The sequence below is a fragment of the Xiphophorus hellerii genome, chromosome 15, assembly GCF_003331165.1.
Source record: "Xiphophorus hellerii strain 12219 chromosome 15, Xiphophorus_hellerii-4.1, whole genome shotgun sequence".
NCBI classification, from domain to species: Eukaryota; Metazoa; Chordata; class Actinopteri; order Cyprinodontiformes; family Poeciliidae; genus Xiphophorus; species Xiphophorus hellerii.
Genome location: NC_045686.1, coordinates 16709243 through 16730709, shown reverse-complemented (window position 1 = coordinate 16730709; position 21467 = coordinate 16709243). Strand labels below are relative to the sequence as shown.

The window sequence follows — 21467 nt, the reverse complement described above, 5'->3', positions numbered from 1 at the left end:
ATTAGTCTTTTGTTTAAAATTCCGGCCAGTAGTGTACCGTCCCTAAGTGGCGACGCTCAAGTTAAAGTATTATTAAACATTTGCTAAAATCTGCAGTGCTGTGAATGGTGTAGCATCTCCATTTCTTGTCAGACTATTGTGAATAACAACCACTACCGTCAAATCTTCTTTGACAAAAACATAAAACTCTGTTTTGTCTCAAAATTATCCATTAAAACAATGAATATTGGTGCAGAATAGGATGAAAATGATGTATGTTAAGAAGTGTAGGAAGTCTGATTTAAAGCAGTCTGGCATTTTGTCCCTCAATATAAGAACCTTTACTCACAATTTTACTTGTAATTCACATTTATTTTCATTCTAAGGACTGAACTACCTTAAAGTGCATATTCATGAGTCTTCAAAGGGACTTTCTTACTGAAATGCAATTGTCTTAAACCCTCGCTAGCAATTAACAACCGTGAAGATGTTTTATGTACAAGTATTTTTGCAAACAATTGAAGTACTTTGTAGCTTCCAGTTCAATTACCTTTATTATATCAGCTTTATTTTATTAATGATACATTTCCAAACAAGCTTTATTATACATGTCAGGAAAAAATGTGTTCAGGAAATTACAATAAATATGCACTGCACGTTAAGATGTAGCAACCTTCTCTAAAAGCATACTAACTAAATATACAATAAAGCTTCTTGGCACATGTAAATGTATTTATTTCTCCATTTTGAGTTTCTAAGTTCGAATGGTTTTCTACACACCCTGCATGCAACTTTATTTCAGCAAACTAAAATGTGTTTCTTATATGTGAAATATGAAAACACACAGTGTTATCCAAAAATTGGCAGTTTAGTTTGAACCAAAAAAAAGGAAATGTTGTATTGATGTTATTTTCAGAGAGAAGTTTTTAACACAAACGTCCTTCGATCCTATTCAGATCCTACGCACAGTAATCACATAGCATTATAATGTTCAGGCAGCACATGAACACTACTCGCACTTGTCTATAAGAGGTAAACAGCGTGTAATTGCACATGCCAATATCAAAAATACGCGGCGTGTTTAGCGTCACAAAGATATGCCTCCCAGAGATGATAAATTACTGTTTCATATTGCAGCTTTAATGCAAGCACCCAGCAAAGACATCAGTGTTTTCTGCACCGTGGATTAACATTAAATTAAGTCCTACTAATTTGCAGGGGAATAGTTTTTCAGCAATTGCAAGGAGTAAATGTGTCAGAACACAAATGTATGTTTTCTTCCCTTGCCCCCCAAAAAGCACTAATGCATATCAGTCTTCTGTTAACACTCTTTCATCAATCAATGTTTTTTAAGTAGCTCATATTATCTCTGCTTTTCTCTGAATGGTTTTTCCAACTTAGAGAGAAACAAAAAAAGCATTAACAGTTGAACACGCAATAGTCCAAGTTTGGCCATCTTCTCATCAGACTTCAATGATGTTTATAGATGGCACAGAGGGATGAAACTGCAAAAGACAAGAAAAAAAAACATAGGTAGTGTAAATATGGGAGAGTAAGTAGGATTTGCTATCCTCCTTTGCAAACATGGCTAAATGTACATTACTGATTTGTAGGGCTTCCTACACTCTAGATGTCTTCCCTCATACATGAATCATGGAGGACACTACAGTGGTAAGTGGAAAAATCCACAAAGTTACTTTTACATACAACGAGGTTATTATATTCCAAGTCCAACAGAGATACTGGAGGTAATGTTTTAAAGTCATAGTTTTAAATTCATTTTGCCAAAATCTCTAAACTATAATATTTCTTCATGATCACCTTGCTTCTTAGTAGTCCTCCACTGTGGTGCTCCGGCGTGCTCCTCTCCGACAACGGCTTGACCTTTTCCTTATTGTTGCTGGAATCGTTGTCCTTTATGATGTCATACTGCCGGCAGAACAGGGCTATAACAGCTTCCAGGAGGACAGAGGAAGCCACACGTGAAAAGTGCACTCACACAACAAACAGGAACTCAGTCACAAGGAAGCCACTGTCATTCACACTTCCTGCATCCCTGCGCACTAAAATGCCGTGTGGATAATGGAACTTGGCTCCCCGGGGAGTTTGATAGTTGCGCTTTCATTTTTTAAAGATGGAAAGATGATACAGCTTGCCTTTTTTGTGTTCTGCAGCCTTTTCGGTGCAGCTGTGCTTCCTGTCTGAATAGCATTGTAAATTCAGAGTTAACTTCCTGAAAACACTAAGGCAGGGAATTTCTGTAAGGGCACTGCTGTCACATTTTCAAAAATGAATACGGAGATCTGTTAATGATATCTTCATGACACTCTTTCATTGGCTTGACATTAATATCAATGCCTCGTACAGTGGTGCAGCTGCTGACTAATTAGCAAAGAGACGTTGATGTTGTTGATAATGCTCATCGCATTGATGTACGTCATGGTTACATTACATAAGATTAATGTGTGAGCCCTGAATGTGTATTTTTTTTTTTTAACTCTGCTGAGGCAGAGATAGTCAGTTGAGTACTGTGTTAAGGTTAAATGTTTATGGGGGTGAACTTGAGCCAAAAGCTATGAATGAAAGTTAGTTTGAAATTAAAAGAAGATTTTGGTCTTGAAATTTGAAAAAAGAAAGAAGTATAGTTAAGTAAGAAATAATTAATTAAGAATATTGTTTAAATGACTTTATAATGGGTAAATTACTTGATCATATCTATATCTATTTCTTGTTCTTGTTATACAATACTGTTCATACATAACAATGCAAAGTTCTGCAGAAAAAAATATTGATTTTACAAGTGCATTTTGCAGACGTAACATGAATATTGAAGCAAGGTCATTAAATGTAAGTGCTGTGCACAACTTACTTGTATCAAATGATAAAAATAGTTATTTATTTAAACTCAGGCGGCATATCAAAGATGAGAGCAATTCTCATGCTTTGTAATTAGCTTATTTTTAATTTTTTATTTATTTTTTACAATTCGGACAAACTGAGTTAAAAGTACACAATTTTATCAAATCAAATCTAATTCAGCACAGTGGCAATTGTGAGGATCATCTTCAAATGTGAAAATAGCACTGTTTTCTCACTCTTTAAAGCCTCTGTGTTGGCTCGTTTTCTCTCATTAGGGTTTTCTAACATTTCACTCGAGCAGTCTGTCAGATATGTCATGTGTTATTGTGCCTCAGCACAATCATTAATCAGCGCACTTCTAAACAATCGTAGAAACCCTGAGATTAATGAAGACTCCGAAAGAGAAAGAAGCGTCACTGTTGTGAAACGGCGTCAAGTAAAAAATCTTTTATTTTCCTACCTGTCTGTTTTTGTTATTTTATTTTTAGATAGACTCTCCAGGGATTCCACTGATCTTTTTCCAGTGGCTTCTTTATTGATAATTACTATGTCAGAATGATGATGTAGCCATAAGACAGAAACCTTCATTATTTTTGATAATGAACATCCCATATACTATCAATACATTTTGGGTAAGTTTGTTAGAAAATTGTTACCATAATTGTAATGTTGGATTCACTCCTCCCATTCCGCTAGGGGGCTCTGTAGTTGTTTTGCATTGGTAGCGGAGGGGAGGTGAAACAAGAGAAAAAACTTACGGCTTGCCGTTAGCTGAAGCTAACAAGCTGAAGCTACAATAAAATCACATTCTACTGGCCTTCATGAGTGTTGCCCAACGTGGTGAGTTATTAATGCTGTAAGCTGTGGGGAGATGAGTTTTTTGTTATCTGTTCTAAGCGTGAGCTTGCTGAATTTGCTAGCGCTAATTAGCCCAATGCTAGCTGTGTTTGCTGCACTGATAGTTGAATGCCGATGTTTATTATATGACAAAGTGTTCTAAGAATAAACTGCCTTATAACTGGTTAGTCAAGCCTAGCTAATAAATCTATGTTTAAGTTTGTGTTGATTGAATTCTGCAATACTAAGTATTGATGTTTTGTTTTTTCTTACTTTATTTACAGTTTAACCGGACCGTGTAAAAGCACTCGGCAATAAAAATAAGCAACAACAACAACGACTATCTTATGTTCTTTGTAACATGTAATAATTCTGAAGTAGAAATTGTCTTTAATAGAAATAAACTGGTGCCTTTAATTTCATTAAATAATAATAATTTTACTAACAGGATCCTTGACAGATGACATATTTCAAATTAACTTTTTCTAAATAACTCAATATGCGTCTTTTTTTTCTCTTACTCTCAACCAGTAAAATACAAATACAAGAAACTACTTTAAATGTTTTTTTTCCTACTTTTTATTTATTTATTTTTTTTCCAAATCAAAAACTTACACTTTTCACATTCACAAACGTACCTGCCCACATGACTAAGACGACAACAATGATGATCATCTCCCCCGTTTGAAGATGCCGAGACTTGTCCAGGCCCTGCACTGTTGGGTCATCTAGGATAAAGCACAGTGCAGAAGGCAAATATGACATATTTATGAGCCCATTGCAGTAAATATAAAGTTTTGAGTCCATGAATACCGATTCTGACAATTTGATCCTTGAGTGTTTAAGAATCCAGTTGAGTGAAATGAAATATCTTGACATAATTTTTGATTTATGCACACTGTGCCTGCATTGATTGTGAAAAACTTTTATCTTTTCTGTAGCTCATGACTGTTATTAGCAGTAGCTTTCAGTGAATGAGATGAACAACAAACCAGTCTACAAAATTAATCCTACTCTAACTGTATCAACTAGACCTTGTCCTGTCTCCTAACTTGGCTGGATGGACATGTTCCAGCGCACCACTCTTCCTAATTGGCTCCTTTAGTGAATCAACTTGTCAGGGAACTGCCCAAAAAGTGACGGTCAGCTCTTTTCACATTTTAGTAGTGCTCAGTTGTGCTTCCAAATTTCTTTAGATATATTATGGGATGACTTTGTAAGTAGACAGAGGAAGGGAGCCAGAGTTCACCAAAAAATAAAGAGCATACAGTATTATGATAGCTTGCAAACATATTGTCATTTATAATCTAGATTAAGATAAACAAGATGAATGTGTATGTTGGAATATCTCTTCTCCCTTATAATCTCTAAGAGCAGACTAACTAAATTACCCTGACAGCAGAAACCAATGAGGTAGCAGTGTTTTCAATGAAGCCAGCCATTTGACAGCTTTGTCCTGGTAAAGGAAATTAAATCGAAAGTCTTTGCAAATAAGAAGCTTATAGTCAATTATCCAACAAGCTGTTCAACAAGTTTAAACATTTGGGAAGGGGATTAAAAAAGCTAAGTGAAGATTTGTTAATAGTAAACTAAGAATTGTGAGTATAAAAGACTTGGTTTTCCTCCTTGTCTCTTAATTTGTTCATTTGTCAAAAAAAGATACATTTTTTACCCAATTTTTTTTTTTAATACATGTAATATTAATAGTATCTTTTGTATTTCTTTTATGGAATAATTTAAGTTTTTTTAAACTCTCCATGTAGATGTTGTGCATTAAGCTCTGCATAGAAATCAGAAGGAACATTACTTTAAAATGCCTGGTCAGGACTGAGGTCATTGCTTGATGGCTTTCTCAGAGAGCTGTTATCCAGTTTATTACTCCCACATGTCCTCAAGCTACCTGAACCCACTCAGCAATTACCATTCAGCAATTGGTTCTGTCTAATTAATTTCCATCTTTCCAGCATGGGAAGAAGTACGTGCATTTTTACCAAAACCCACACTGAGACATTAGCAGCACGGCCTTTTAGTTTCTGGAGCCTTTGAAGCTCCGCTGGATCAGTTATTCCATCACATCCCCCGACATCCTGACAGTTGCTCATGTTTTTCTATCACTTATCTTGTGCTGTTTTCATAAGGGACTCTCCACTGATTACCGGGAGACCACAAACTCTAAAGAGGTACATGACTCACTAAAAAATGCTGTAATTTTGCACACCTTTTCTCTTTTACCCTCATCTGAGCAGTGATATTGTTTTAGATTTGTATCATATATCATAAAGATAGACGTGGATTTGAGAGGTTGTAGGTTTTATACAGCAGACACAGAAACCCCATTTCTGGATGACCTAAATAACATTGCAGTGCTGTTTGCACCACTCTCATATTGTTGTGTGATTCTTTGCTAACGCAGAACAAGAGGACTTCTGAGCCTTTGATACACAGAACAGTCTGTGCTGAGATGATTACTTGAAATTCCTTCTGCTCACCCCTAATCCCGCGATGCCGATTGTAGTTCAGAACTGTGACGAGGAGATGTTTAACAACCCACTACGGATTTAATACAGGAGTCATAACTATGCTTCTACTGATTATTTCTTTTATGACATGTCCTGTACATAGAGCAGTTGTGCTGGTGCATAGCAGCTTGCCAAAATATTCATACCCCTTGGAGTTTCTTACATGTTTAAAAACCAAAAATGTCAATGTATTTTACATGGATTTCAGTGTTATATCAACACAAAGTGCTGCGTAATTGTCAAAATAAAAAATGCAAAAAGTTTCCTCAACTCGATACGTTGTAGAGCATCTTATCCTGCAATTATTGTTGCATATGTTTGGGGAAATGTCTCTGCCAGCTTTGAACATCTAGAGACAAAAGCTTTCGTCCTTTTGTTTTTTGCAAGCTGGGGGAGAGCATAGGTTGAAATAGATTTTCAAGTTTTCAAGGTTGATTTAAGGTCTGCACAGTGATTCAAAGCATTTTTGTATCTCTGGGATATCCAGTAGGATTGTTGTCTTACTGGATATGAGTCTCTGCTCCAGTGTTAAGCCTTTTGCAACCTCTAACAGGTTTTCCTTCAGCAACCACACCACCATGTTTATATTGATGTATGTCCATTGTCAGTTTTTCGCTTTGTGGCATTTTGCAAATAGACCAAGAAGCTCAAATTTGGACTCATTTCATCTGAACCTTCTTCCACATTTGGTGTGTCGCCTGCATGGCCTGTGGCAAACTGAAAACCAGATTTGATTTCAACAAAGCCTTTTTGTGCAATTCCTCTAGTAAAGCCAAATTTGTGAAAACTAATAGTTTTTCTGCCGACAGATACCACCACCTGAGCTGTTGACCTCTGCACTTCCTCCAGAGATACCGTAGGGCTCTTGGCTGCATCTTTCATACTCCTTATTTCACCTGTTGGTTCAGGTGGACAGCCATGTCTTCATAGGTTTGTGTTTGTGCAACACTGTTTCTATTTTAACTTGATGCTCTACAGTGCCTCATGTGATGCTGAGAGTTTTGGATGTTATTTTTAACCTGTCCCTGCTTTACACTTATCCACAGGTTTATCTGTATATAAAATACTGTACATGGTTGGGAAACTCCACATATATCTGACTCAGTGAAGCAAGTCTCTATGTCAGTGCTTTTGATGATAGAGTCTAAGTGAAACTGCTGCCTCACAGGAGGGGGCTGAGCATCTCTTTGAAGTACTGTACAGTAATTATGCCTATGGGGACCACGTCCTTGGTTAGTTTATGCTCAAAGAACCATGTCAAAAAAATTATCTTTTAATTTAAGCTGTAAAGTAGATTGGCAGGAGTTAATAAGGCTCTCTTCTTTGGGCGATTTTTATTACACCAATAAAACATTTTTACACCTGCTATTGATCCTCAGTTCATGCTAACAATGCTAATTTGCTCATTTATAGAAAGACATCCAAACTGTCTCACAGCTGACATTTTATTTAAAAGAAGGTACAGAAATTTGAGAGCTAGTATGAACAGAATAAACATACTATATATAAGATTTCTTTTTTTTACACAGATTCTGTTCAGGTCTGACTATGCTTAGTATCCATTCATGTTATTTTAAAGAACCTCATTGATTGATGAGGTTCAGATTCATAACCGTCAACCATACTGTGTAGCAGAAATCGATATGGCTTTAGTAGGAAGCACTTAACCATAACAAAGGAGCTCTGAAATTGCTCTTTCAGGTCAGAGTTAGCTTGATCAAAAATGCTTTTAAAATAAACAAAAGCAAACGACTAAAAGACTCTCAACAAATAAATAACTTGAAACTATTAATCTTCAAAGCATATAAAACTCATAAATCTCCTTACTTTATTTGGTACTAGTATAGAAGAACCAGACAGCATGTGTTAAAATGTTGTTGTTTACTTTTAGTGATAACATGCCCTCTTGCGTCTTTATATTGAATGTGTATGTCTCACACCCATTATTACATAACCTCCTGGACATAGCAGTGTGTTAAGAAATGGACTTGTGCAAATGCACTGCGGAACGTCCCAACCAGTCATTACTGAGAGGCCTCATCCAACTTTACATTTTTTATTTATTACATTTATTTAAATTTTTATCTTTGGAACTCTTTCTGCTGTTTAATTGAACAGAATATTTTTAGGCAGTGTAATTAACATTCCCAATCTTCTGGCTTTTAGTTATGGGCAGCATTCTATAAATGCTAGGTGAAAATAAGTCAATTTTCAGAACAAAGATTGATTTAGAGATATACTGTATTTACTCTTGCTTATTTTTTTCACACAAAAGACAGAAAACAGTATCTTATATAGGATTCACAACCCCAACCCTGTATCTTTAGAAACTACTCAAGTATTTAAAACATAAAATTGTAATATAATTATGTATGTATTATGAGCGTTTATTCTGTAGTAAACACCAAACAAAAAGAGCATTAAATGTAATTAAAAAGCATGATGATAAACATTGAGTTATGAGGTTCAGAAAAGCTGCATAATTAAAAACGATGTCGCTGGACTTTAAAAATGGGGTGTGAGGAGTCAGCACTGCTGGCGTTAGATTTATGAAACGCAGGCAGTGATTGCTTTAAGACGCCAAAACAAGCTCCTAAAAAAATGAATCTCATTTTACTGAATGGGCTGTTTTTCTGACCCAGTTGGAAGACCTGGAGAGGCTACAAACCTTGATTAATGCTTCACTGTAAATCTCTCCAATAGTCGACACTGGCAATAAACCTGTGTGTGCGCATCAGTTTAATGAGATATGTTTATAGTAGTGTAATTGTCTAAAATTATTTGAACTCAAATAAACATAAACAAAAAAGCAACACAGGTAATTCGATGGATTTGTTAAGTAAAGCAACTCGGTACATCACTGCCCTTGTTATCTTGATTTATGGTGCACAGGCTCTTCCGATTAGCTGCTATTTGTTACTTTTTTTTTTTCCTCCGTGGACAGTCTTGCTTGCTTAACAAATTAAACCGATTCTGAGTCAGCTAAAGAGGAACATTTATGATTCGCTCGTATCAGCGTTTCCAGTTTTCACAACCTCCAACCTGTGTGTGATATCATTAGGAAAAATCAGCTGAGTGTGTCAGACCTGCTCACAAACAAGTGTCAAGTGAGGCTTCATCATTTCGAGACTGAATACATTTGGCTCATCATATAGTCATGCTTTAGCTAATGCAGAGGGGTTTAGAGAATCTGTTTTTTTTTTCTTTTTACTCCGACCTGAAAAAAAAAAAAGCTGCATAATATACATTGGTCATGGTCTTCTTCTTTCCACCAGTTCCTGAGCAGAGCCCATCTACTGAATTTTAAATGTTTTGGAGTCTGTAGAGAATCACCACACGTTACGTAATGCTGCATAAATTCAGAGGAGCTTGCCATGCCCGAAGAGTCTGTCAATAATGTACTGGTGTCTGAGAAAAAAGCATTCTCCCTTCATCACCACCCTAGATCCCACTGCGAGGTTCTGACAAGAAGCCTTCATGTTGTTACACTCGACAACACTTGCCTTCACTTTGTCTCATTTTCAATGTCAGCTTGCTTTAAAAGGATAGAGTGGAGAGAAAAAAAAGAGACTTCAGCACAACAGTGGGAGAAGTGTCAGCAGTGGGCCACGTCTGTCTGTGAGTTGGGATTCATGGTGAATTAGACGGAAGGTGTTAGGCAGCAGCTCAGTTCTCAGTTTCTGGAATATCAGCTCAGTGTTTAATCTGGTTTAGGTCATTTAATTGTGGAGTTCTTTCTGTTTTTAATGCAAACACAAACATTTTTTTAAGAATCTCACTGTAAGATGGCAAAGCAACAGCTCCCTTTTGCATCTCAAGAAAATCCTTGCCTTCATCAAGCAGAAATGCACTTTGTGAAAGCTGAGTCGGCACTTTATGAGGATGCTTTTCTTTAGCAGGAACAGGAAAGCTTATTCTTGTGGGAAGCACCCAGAAAGTCTTCATAAGGAGATCAGACACCTGAACCTCCGCTGAATCCTTATGATTCAGAGGAATTGGAGTGTCATGCTGCACCTGTGTTCTCAGTCCTCACTCACCCTCAGTCTCTAATGCCAAGCCCAGCTCCCTTACAGAGGAAACTTATTTCAGCTGCTTCTATAAAAGCCTGGAATGCATTGATGTGACATAGACTGGTGCACTAAAAACCGAGTCCACGAGTTTGGTGCTCTAGAAAATCATTTGAATGAATCATTAACTATCCTTTCTGAATACATAAATACCTGGTTGTCATAACATTGTCATGAATGCTTTGGTTCTTTATTGAGGGACAGACTTTTAAGGATTAATAACATGTCCATTGTGAGACGTCTCTTAGTTTGTTTCAGAACAAAATCAATCAAACTTTTCTCCAACTTCTTACACTCTTCTTGTTAAGCTAGCATAGCTACAGACTGTGCAGGTTCTTCAAACATTTAAGAACTTCCTGTTCAATTTGTTCAGAGGTACTACATTAACCAGTGTTAGCATATATGTAAGAATAATTTAACTATTCAGTTAGTTAGTTAAATATTTACAGCAGAATCAGAATCAGTTTTATTCATCACGTTTGCCCACACGAAGAAGGAATTTGACTTTGGTTACACTCTAAGCCTAGTGAACACTTTCTAAATACAAACATATAAAAAAGAGGCATAAAAATAAAGAAATCAAAGTAATGAGTTTACTGTCTACAATACTACAGGATGCTTAAGCAGCATACCTTGGTTAGAGCTGTTAGAAGAGTACCGGTCAGTTTTCTTGAGCGTGCAAAAATGAACTTTCTTGCTGGCTTGGCTTTCCCCGTAAAGCCCAATGGACTGGACCTGGATGATGTAGTCAGTCTCCTCCTCCAGGTCCCAAAGAACACAAGAACGACTGGTGGTGTTGACCTCACGAATGAATCGCTGCATGTGTCCATCCTGCCTCTGAAAGTTAAAAAAAAAAAAAGGTAGAGGGCAACCAAATACATTAAGCTATTGAGCAATTCCAGCGATGATCGATAATGAGGGAAATTAGGTGATCAGGGTGACCACACAGCCCTGCAGAACGAGTCTCCCAGAGAGCCATTGTCTTCTCTTGGAAGTGTCATCGCTTCGCTTCATTAAATTTGATGGGATAATGTTAGAATCAATAAAGTGTCATGTTGCAAAGGCATGGAAACAATCACAGACCGTTCTTAGAGTGCACACCAATGTGCAATAAAGCTGCCCAACTAAAAATAGTTTGGAGAAAAACATGCAAACTATTTCACTGTGAGAGTCAAAATTAGGATTAATTAAGATTGCATAAATATCATGAGAAAAAGCTTTTGAAAATAATCAACTTTTTCTGCTAGTCAGGCTTCTGTTCTTGTCTTTGGGCAGGATGTGTTGTTAAGAAAGTATCCACGTATAAAAAATAATGAATAATGCAATGCTTAAACTCCTATGTATGCTTAAGGCAATTATGAGAGGTGTTCAGACCCTGCTGCCAAAAAATGATAAAAAAAACCCCGGGGAGAGAGAGGCTTTTCGGTCACCTCAGTAGAAAGTTAACTCAAATTACTGCATTATGTTTTGAGTCGCACAATGCATGTTCACGGTTGCAGGAAGTCATGTTGCATTGCATCAGTCAGTGGCACGAATAATCAGTTTTCTTATTTTAAGATTTCAAAATGCTTTTATCTTTTAGAAAATGAAGCTTGTCAGGTTTACAGATGTATGTGCATTCATGGCATAAAGGCATATGAAATAACTCACCTGACTTTTCTTTAGTTTCATTTCGACTTTAGGCTTCAGCATATCGTACAGAGGTATTCTTAGATTAAAGATTTTCAATGAAGCATTACATTGATTCCAAATTGGCTTTGTCATGCAGTCTATAAGCGTCTGGACTAAATATTCATCTGACTGTAGCTAAATGTCAATATATAATCAATTTCTTAATTTGACATTTACCAATATCACATATATTATATGTATTTAACTGACCTTTACTAATAAGCTCTAATTTAGACTGAAGTGAAATTGCACGCGGTTGGTGGCTTCTCAGGATAGTTGGTTGCACGAAAGTTGATTTGGGGGTATCAGAGCAGAGGGGGTTGAATACAATAATGCTCCTTTCAGATATTTTTTCATAAAAAGTAATTTGAAAACCATTTTTATGCTTTTTCACAGTGATGTACAAATCTGTTTTGGTCTATCACATAAAATCCCAATAAAATACAATGAAGTATGTACTTGTGACATGACAAAAAAGTGAAAAGGTTTAAGGGTTATCAACATATTTTTGAGGAGAATCTGGTTAATAATTAAATTTGAACCATTACCTGTTGAGATATGGAGAATCCTATTATTATGTCCCCCTCCGGAACCTCCCAGGACACGGTTGCTGAGTCGGCTCGTAAGTGCATGACAGACACGTTGACCGGGGCCGGGGGCCGGTCTGCAGGAAAGCAGACAGTAAGAAATAATCTTAATTGTAAACAGTCAAACAATACAAAGACGTAGATCTATCACTTAAAATAATCTACGAAGAAGAGAGTAATGAAATCAGGAAATAGTTGATTTGTCAAAACACGATAAAAGTTAGAAAAGGTTCATATTTTATATCTGCATTTCACAGACGATAAGAGTCAAATATTCAGGGTATGGGAAATTTGGTAAGATCGCACAAGGTCAGCTGGACAAAATATGGACACAAAAAGATTATTTTTGGCAATATTACAATAGATCTGACAAATTTTGGTTTGTAATGCTGCGATGGGAAAAGAGTCTTTTATTTGGACTAGAAGTCTCACAAAGTCTCTAACTTTGTTGCAGCTGGGATTTTAAGATCTCAGCTGCATGTTTTAAATTTAAGATCTCCTTCTTTCTCTGGGATACACACTTAACATGATTTCTGACTTCAATAGACATTACCATAGCCATCAAATCTAATAAGCTATACTGAATTGAGGAGGTACAACTATTTATGAAAGTGTGTTTCAGGCACTTAGGGCATTCCAATCTGAGTGTGCTAAAATGTGTGAAAGAACTACAGAAGCCATTGACAAATTAAGCAAATATCTGTTTAGCCTTCAGTTTTAACCTGGCTCACAACTAATGGTTTACTTCAAGTCCATATGCCTTAGACAGGATGATTTTCCTTTTCCCTTTATCACTTTGTCGTCATCTGTCACAGTTTGGTTGGCAGCAAACATGCATGCTGCAAAGAGGGGAACAAAAGCCTGGGAAGAAACGAGGCAAAGGTAAAAGGGGCGACAGTTTTAACAGAGGAGTCTGTGCAGCAATGTTGTCTCTGAGCGATCGCACAGGTCAGATGGATAGGAAAGATGGGGTTGGCTGTAACCAGCAGAGGTTTTGGTCAGGGCTTTTGTGTTTACTGTGTCTTATCAAGTTAGTGAGCTGTCAAATTAAGCCGTGGAATTCTATTTAGAGGCGTAAGCCTGTAGAAATCCTACAAATGGGAAGAAATGACAAGAAGCCAAATATTAATGACTAACACTTTGAATCGAATGGTAGACACGTTTAAAATATTGTCACTTTTTGTGAACAGAGAATATTTTGTCCAGTCAATTTTGTGAATAACAGATAAAAAAATAACTTAGCAATAAAACTATTTAATGTCATTCTATTTCCCCTTTTGGTTGTTGTTCTTTTGTCTACTTTAGCTTGGAAATAATCATGTTAATCAGGCCAAAAGATGCAATCGATGCTAATTTGAATCTGCTCAGGTCAGGTCAGGGCACAAATCTAATATATTTCCCTCACAGTGTAATACCAAGCTGTTAGTGTCAGGAATCCAGGGACAAAGACCTCACTTTTATTAAATACAACATGTTACCCACAGCTGTATTAAACATATGGGTAACATAAAATAAAAGTTTGGAAATAAGTTGTATTTTTGAATTATCTGCAAGCAGCATTCCTACCCCAAAACTTAGTGCCATCTATGAGGCACACTGGTGTTCGAGTCATGATTAAAGCTTAATATTTGTATTATAATCTACTCAAGGGTATTTGCCACAAATGCAGAAATAATTAATTGTTTTTTTTATATTTCACTGAATTGTAGTGGAATCTATCTAACACATTTGTTTGGCAACTAAATCCAGACAGAAAACAGTTCATTTAGTGAAACTATTTCAGCAACAGCAATAAACGGTTAATAAAGAAATAAAATAGGAAAATCATCAGTATGTTATGCTATGCACCACATATTTTTAATGTACAAAGTATTCAATTGACTGCAAACACTTTTGCTCATGTAAAAGAAGGAAAACTGTCGTCATTTGCGTCTTTGAGGCTGCAGTTTATTTTTATGATATTTTCTTTTGCTTCTAATGAGGCAAACCTGCAAATATGGTGGCATATTTACATGCTATAGTTCTGCTCATTAAGACAGACTGCGAGGAGTACTACAGGAACAATAACGAGTTCTGAATATGGAGCAGTACGTCAACTTTCTTCCTCATAGGTGTTTATATTTATCATGTATCTTTCCAGCTAAACACTAAGAACCACACTCCTTCCTTTCTTCGGTAATGCTACAGTTTTTTTCTTTTGTGAACAAACACCATCATGCCCTAATTGCCATCGGTACTTGTCTGAAAGCGAGCCCTCAGCAGGAACAGGTGTAACATTTATTTAGAGGAGGACACGTTCATTTATCTTTTAGCTCGCTGTCCTTTAGATAATGAGAGTTGCAGTCAGCTAGACATACGTGAAATCGCAGCTGCTATCCGTGATTCATTGCCTGCTGGTCACTCAGTGGTGATGAAAGAAGTAATTGCTCAGTAAAAGAAAGGTGAATAGTTATTGCTAACATCATCCTATAACCTCACTGTTCTCATATTAGTTTATTCCAGAGCAAATACTCAAGAATTCTTCTACAAAATTAAGGTTTGTTGGCTTGGATGTAAAGTATTTTTAGTATTCACAGTAGTATTTTTCAAAACGTAAATTGTTCGTAAAGAGGTTTATAAATTTTATGAATTTTTGGTCTGCTTGTCAACAGTTTTTTCCCCACGTCACCCTATCCTGTTTAGTCTTGCAGCAGAGAAACTTGTCACGGCAGACACCTATGTTAGCGGGATGCTGATGTTTTTCTGGCACCGACTAAGCCCCACAACGCACACCGTGTTATGTAAGATCTGAAATTAAAGAGCAATATGTCACAGAGGACACGGTCTGTGTCGGTGCGAAATAAATGGTACGACCCACCAGGGATGTGGGAACGCTGCCAGGATGAATCACAGCATATAGCGAAAGCCCAGTGCATTAACTAGAGTGCACATGGAGAAATTGTGAAAGTGCTGCCGGATCTTTGGACGGCCGCAGAGCCCCGTGGAAGGGAGCCCAGGAGGAATTTGTTGGAGTAAAATATAAGCTGTGTCATCTTATATTTCTGACCTCTACGTTTGCTTGCAAAGCACAGTGGACTGTTAGTTTATCGACTGCATATACGTTCAGATCGAGGCTGACAGGATATGTTTTTATGGTCAGATAATAGACGCTTTCATTTATAGCAAAGGGACAGCTTTGGCAGATTTTCGATGATGTACGACTGAGACAATGGGATAAAAATATCAAGTAGCATTTTCTCACTCTGAAATGTATGAAGATTCTAAACTTTTAATTTAAAAACTTTTAATAATTGTTGAAAACATTACAAATAGTTGCTTCAATCACAAGCACTGGTACCCTACAAGAAAGGCTTTAAATTACTCCAAGCTCTAGATAATCAATTATTAAAAACAACTAGATGTGTGGCAATCAAGCCAGAATATGCATATGCATGGAGGGGAATTTTAGGGCCATTAAGTCTTCAAAACAAAATGTAAGCATTCTAAATTCATCGTAACCAGTGGTGCCAATCATTGGCACCCCTGAAAACCAACACAGTGACTTTAATAGGCAAAGAAAAGTTTTTAACTTTAAAACTTTTAACTGTAAGCGTCTGGAATAAATCTATTGCTAGAAACATGTTTTTGAACATTTGAGGCTTCTATTTTAGTGCATCACATTTTCCTTTAACAACAGAACTGGTCTTGCTCTGCACATCTGGGATTTTTTCCTCCACTGCTGTTGCAATGTGTTAAAGGCTGAATCTGCTTCTGCTTCAAACTGAAAATCAAGTCTGACATGAATTAATACTTTGCTCGTTATTCAGTGCCCATAAAGGGACCATTTGAATGAGTTCAGTAACAACACAATGAAACTCTCACAGTTACATAAATCATGTTGCTTAAACTCAATTTAAAAGGCAAAGTATGTATATATATATACTGTATATATTTTTTTAACAGAAGGATCTTATGTCACTGCATAAAAAAATCTGATTCCAATTGCTTCTGAGATAGTTTAAAGGACTGTTTAAAAACCAATCCTTTTCCAATATTATAAGGTAGCTGGTGTGTCCCAGTCCTCCATCTGTATTTTCTCATATGCTGTGGTGGAAAGTCAAAATGTTCCGCTCTCCACTGCCGGAGGTTGCCTTGCAGCTGCTCGCAAGCCCCACTGTTGCAAATCACCTGGCAGTGAGGCTCAGGTAATATCACACTGGTTTAATCTCATCTGCAGCGCTGCCTCCCCAAGTGTTACCTTTGAACGCTACTTCTCTAAATCCATTGCACTTCCAGACTTTATATGAGAAACAAGGTGAACTAATGGGATCGGTGTATAAATGGCTTACTCTAATCCAGAGAGAAGAAACCAAAGCAACATTAAGCAATAGCGGGTTATATTTTCTCCATATGGCATTACTAATTGCTAAGATTTTTTGCTATGTGTTTATAATCCTGACAGGAATAGGTGCGCTTACTGTCATTTGTGTTTGCAGAGCCAAACTTTCTCTTCACTGATCCAGACGCTATCAAACAGCAGTACAACCAGCTGGATTTATGTGCCTGTCTAATGTGTGCATTTTCTCCCAATTCAAGTCTGTGGCTCCCTCAGATGAAAGTCAACACCTCACTCACCCCAAAACTGCACCGTGGAGCACGCAGTAACATTGCAGATTCATAAGCAGGTTTCTTACAACCAGGGTCTATAACCTTATTGTAACCATCAACCACAACATGTGTTTAAAATGTATCTCATGTTCTCATGTGACAGGAAATAAAATTATGGCAACATCAACAAACGCTGCCTTTCATCCATCCATCCATTTTCTAGCACCCTTGTCCCTAGTGGGGTCGGGAGGGGAGCTGGTGCCTATCTCCAGCTAACGTTCTGGGCGAGAGGCGGGGTACACCCAGGACAGGTCGCCAGTCTGTCGCAGGGCAACACAGAGACAGACAGGACAAACAACCATACACACACACACACACGCCCCCACGCACACCCCCACATAAATCCAACACTAAAACCTCCGTGTCATTTTTTTTCTTTCTCTGTTGCTTTTAACTAAATATTTCAAATCCAGATCTCATCCTGCATGGCATGTCACTATGAATGCGTACATTTCAGGACATGTATGTTAAAATTCAGTTGATTTGCTTTCAAAGGTTACCTTTGAACGCTATGCCAAGTGAATACACTTCTGAATGTCATGTTTGTGATTTAAAGAGCTGCTTTCCCTGCTCTTGACAGCAGCGTAGGAAACTGATCAGAGATGCTTCTAATATCATGTGTCAGAGCAGAATATTAGAAAAATGTTTTTTTGAGATTGCCAGCAAACACCCCCGCACAGAAACAGTGACGTGCCAAGGCTGATTCTTTCACAGGTTGCACACGGTTCCACCGAGAGGCAAAGAAGGATGACATAAAGGTAGACAGAGATATACAAAGGCAAATATGCTGTTGTAGGCAAGCAAGCGTAGTTACAGGAAATGGCTTAAAAATACAATTCAGATTTAAAGATAGCTGAGAAAAGGTGAAAATGTACAGTTTGTCATTCTAAACTTTCCAAATGAGCAACCAAATAGATAAGGTTTAGGATTTTTTTTCCTCTCCTGCAATTGTTTGTGTAAACAGGCTTCTCAAAATTACCTTTATCTGTTCATTTGGGTATTTTTAGTCAAATATGTTGCCTTTAATATTGTCTAAAGAAAAAAATGACTCAATAGTTATGATGCACCTCCTTTGATGTTTTATTTGATGCAACAGAAGGACAGGCATTTGTGTTATTTTTATCGTAACATTTATATTATATACTGAACAACTTAAAGGTCAGCATTATGCTTCATATATAAAATATACTAAGTTCAAACCTAAAAGAAACATTTTAGATTCGTTACACAACAACAGATGAGTATGTGGAAAACCACATCACTCCTACTGTTGAACTTGGTGGAGAATTTGTGACGTTTTGAATCTGTTTGAAACAGTCGAAATACCAGGACAATTTAGATAATTATCTGGTTGACTTTTTCAACTGGAAAGATGAGGGTTGTGCTTGGGGTTTTCAGTAAAATAACTATCTAAAACATGCCTAGAACACGGAAATTACTTGGAAGGCACAAAACAAATATCCTTTCATGGCCACCTCATTGTCTAGATGGAAATTGTGTAGAAAACTTGTGGCACTGAGCTGAAAAGATGAGAGCATATGGGAAGCCCTTGGACTGTGAGATTGTGCAAAGAGGTCAAATGCCCGTCTCTCTGTCAGCATGAACAGCGTGAAATGTTAAAGGAGATCATTTAGGATAAAGGAGAAACCGTACTAATTGTGTCACAAGCGATTTTGTTCAAAGATATAAAAAAGACATAAAATAAAGCTTAAATTCACTTTAGTTTTGTCCTTTTATAGTTTAAAGTAACCAATACAAAGACAGATTTTGCATAAAAGAATGTTTCTGATATTCAGGTGCCAATAAGGAGTATAAAACCTCCTCCTTAATATATTTAAGTCATAACTTACAATTATGACTGGGTTGTATTTTTATGTAATAAGGTGCACACAAACGCAGAGGGTTTGTAATACTTACTAGCTCCTACCAAGAAGATGTCGCTGCCAAAAAGCAACAGGAGCATGGAGTTGACCAAAACAATCAGACGACCCATGCCTCGGTAAGAGGTGGTTGCTCTTCTTAGATAACAAAAGGGGATGAATCACCTATCTTTAAAGTGCAGCAAAACCTCAACTGTTCATTTTGTTTTTAGACACATAAAGGTGTTGAAAATCCTCAGGGGATGAACGGTCCCCGGCTGAATCTGGCTGGAGCTGGTCAGTCGGTAGATAACCTGTGAAACAACGTAACGCACGATGCCTTCAGAAACATGTTTTTTTTTTCTCACTCAGCCTTTAACAATCCAGCGGCTCCTTCTTCCATGATCTCAAACAGCTGAACAACGTGGGAGGGTTCGTTCGTCTAAATCCGGCTGCGGAGCTCCATCATCCTTGAGGTCATCGACCATCGGTGCGCACAGGTGCGAGAAAGTCGTGGCAAAAAAATAGATGGACAAGAGGAAAAATGGACCTGGCTGGCAGACTGGGATCCAGAACCACGGACAGCGCCTATAAGTTTGCAGACTGTCCACCCTCCTTTTCTCTCACCGTCTCTGTCTCTCGCATCTGAGCGCGTTCATTCACGGCACTGGTCCTTCTGCGGTACTTTCTGTTGAACCCTAACAAGCCAGTAACGTCACAGGTACCTAACTCCAGCGCACACGCAGGACGCGCCGATTTATCATCCACGTGTTACAAGCGGAGATTGTTTGCATCGATTCGCTTGCCACTGACACTGCGGCCACGTTGCACATGTCCAGCTGCTTTTTTACTATTGCCCAATGTGGGGAGGTGACACTTACAGCACTACGTACATGGACATGTTGCTAGACAACTAACATTGAGCAAATTCTCATTGAATTAAACTGTATCCAATTTAAATATAAGCAATGCACTTCTACATTTACTAAACCCAAGGGATAAAAAATATATATATATGTATTATTCGCTTTGTGCACAAGCAGCAGCAGGTCGATGCGCCTCTCACCCTTCGGTGCGCAGGGCCCTAAGACACGCCATGTAATCAGAAAGATGAATCATGCTGATAAGCTGAGTGCATTGCCTCGTGGGAGCATCGTTTGAAAGCAAATTGCTCGTTTAAAAAAAAAAGGCTATCAAATCCCTCAGTGGTTTTGTGTGAAAGCTTTTACGTTTTATGCCACAAATGAAATCTCATTATAAACTTAGTAAAATCAGATCACGTGTCTATCAGCGTGATCACTCAGCTGCTTATTGGTTGAGAAATTATTGCTACCCTTAACAATTTGAGGTTTTAGATGACTGGTGGATACGTATCTGCTCTTCATGTGTCTGACACAGGCAGATTTGGAAAAAAAAAAAGAAAGAAAGAAAAAAGATGTGAGCTTGATTTGCCATGACCGCTGTCAACCTCTATCTAACACTCTATGGTGTTCATCTCTGAAATAGAGCTTGGCAACAGCTTTGAAAGTTGAGTGATTTTCTTCTGTAGCTAAATATCAGAGGAATAAAAAGTATAATCTGTCATTAAGTTATTTCTCATTTTGTTCTGATTTGTTTCCTTTTTCCGTTTGTGCACAGGGTTCCATTTCTCTTGCTTCTTTGTCAAACTTGACTGAAAAACTTTGAACCAGATTATTCTTTTACTCTTGGTTTAACAATCCCCCCCAAAATATATACTTTTCATGTAGCTGCCAGTCAGTTATTTTGTACAAAGATTCAATCTTATGTGATGTCTCAGATGTTGTTTGCATTTTTTTTTCATTTAGCGGATAGTTAAAAATAAATAATAATAAAATAAATATACGTTATATTCAAAATTATTTTATCTCAGTTTTTCCCTGTCAGTCTGAATTACTTATTCCCAGCATCAGCAACTATCCAATAAGGTTAAATATAAAGTTATATTTAAAGATGTATCGACTTCGAAAGATTCATGTTTATTTAATGAGGACAAGCACCGAATCACATCTGCCTGACGAAACTGCATGAAATACTGACTTTCACTCAGTTTCCTCCTCTGATACAGAGACGTTGACATTTTGTTATTCTTTGACATGGAATATTAAATCAACTGGTTTAATTTATTGTAGTTAAATTGAGTTTAGTTCAAAATAAAATGAATCAAATCAAACAAACCAGACAGACACAGTGAAGTATAATAATTGTATCTCATTCGCCTTATTTCTGGCAGTGCAGCTGTGGGATTGATTATGCTGGTTGGACAAATGGCAGCTGCATCAAAACTATTTATTTTGGAATCTATCCAATTGTAGCAAGCTGTCTTTTTGAGTTAATTGGAAGACAGGTCAGCTGATGTTCTCCTTTTTGTCTGTTATGTCAGTCACACAGCTATGGTCATGTTCCTGCAAAGTTTGGACATTT

General features: G+C 37.3%; 1 protein-coding gene across 1 annotated transcript; it reads right to left on the bottom strand.

Annotated features, from left to right (window-relative positions):
* Nucleotides 1–514: 514 nt before the first annotated feature.
* fndc4a (fibronectin type III domain containing 4a) lies at nucleotides 515–20008 on the bottom strand. Its single transcript, XM_032586105.1, has 6 exons — nucleotides 19084–20008; nucleotides 12481–12596; nucleotides 10894–11098; nucleotides 4314–4403; nucleotides 1801–1934; nucleotides 515–1484 (listed from the first exon to the last, which is right to left on the bottom strand). The coding sequence occupies exons 1-6, from the start codon at nucleotides 19157–19159 to the stop codon at nucleotides 1443–1445; spliced, it is 663 nt and encodes a 220-aa protein (XP_032441996.1). The 5' UTR covers nucleotides 19160–20008; the 3' UTR covers nucleotides 515–1442.
* Nucleotides 20009–21467: the final 1459 nt, after the last annotated feature.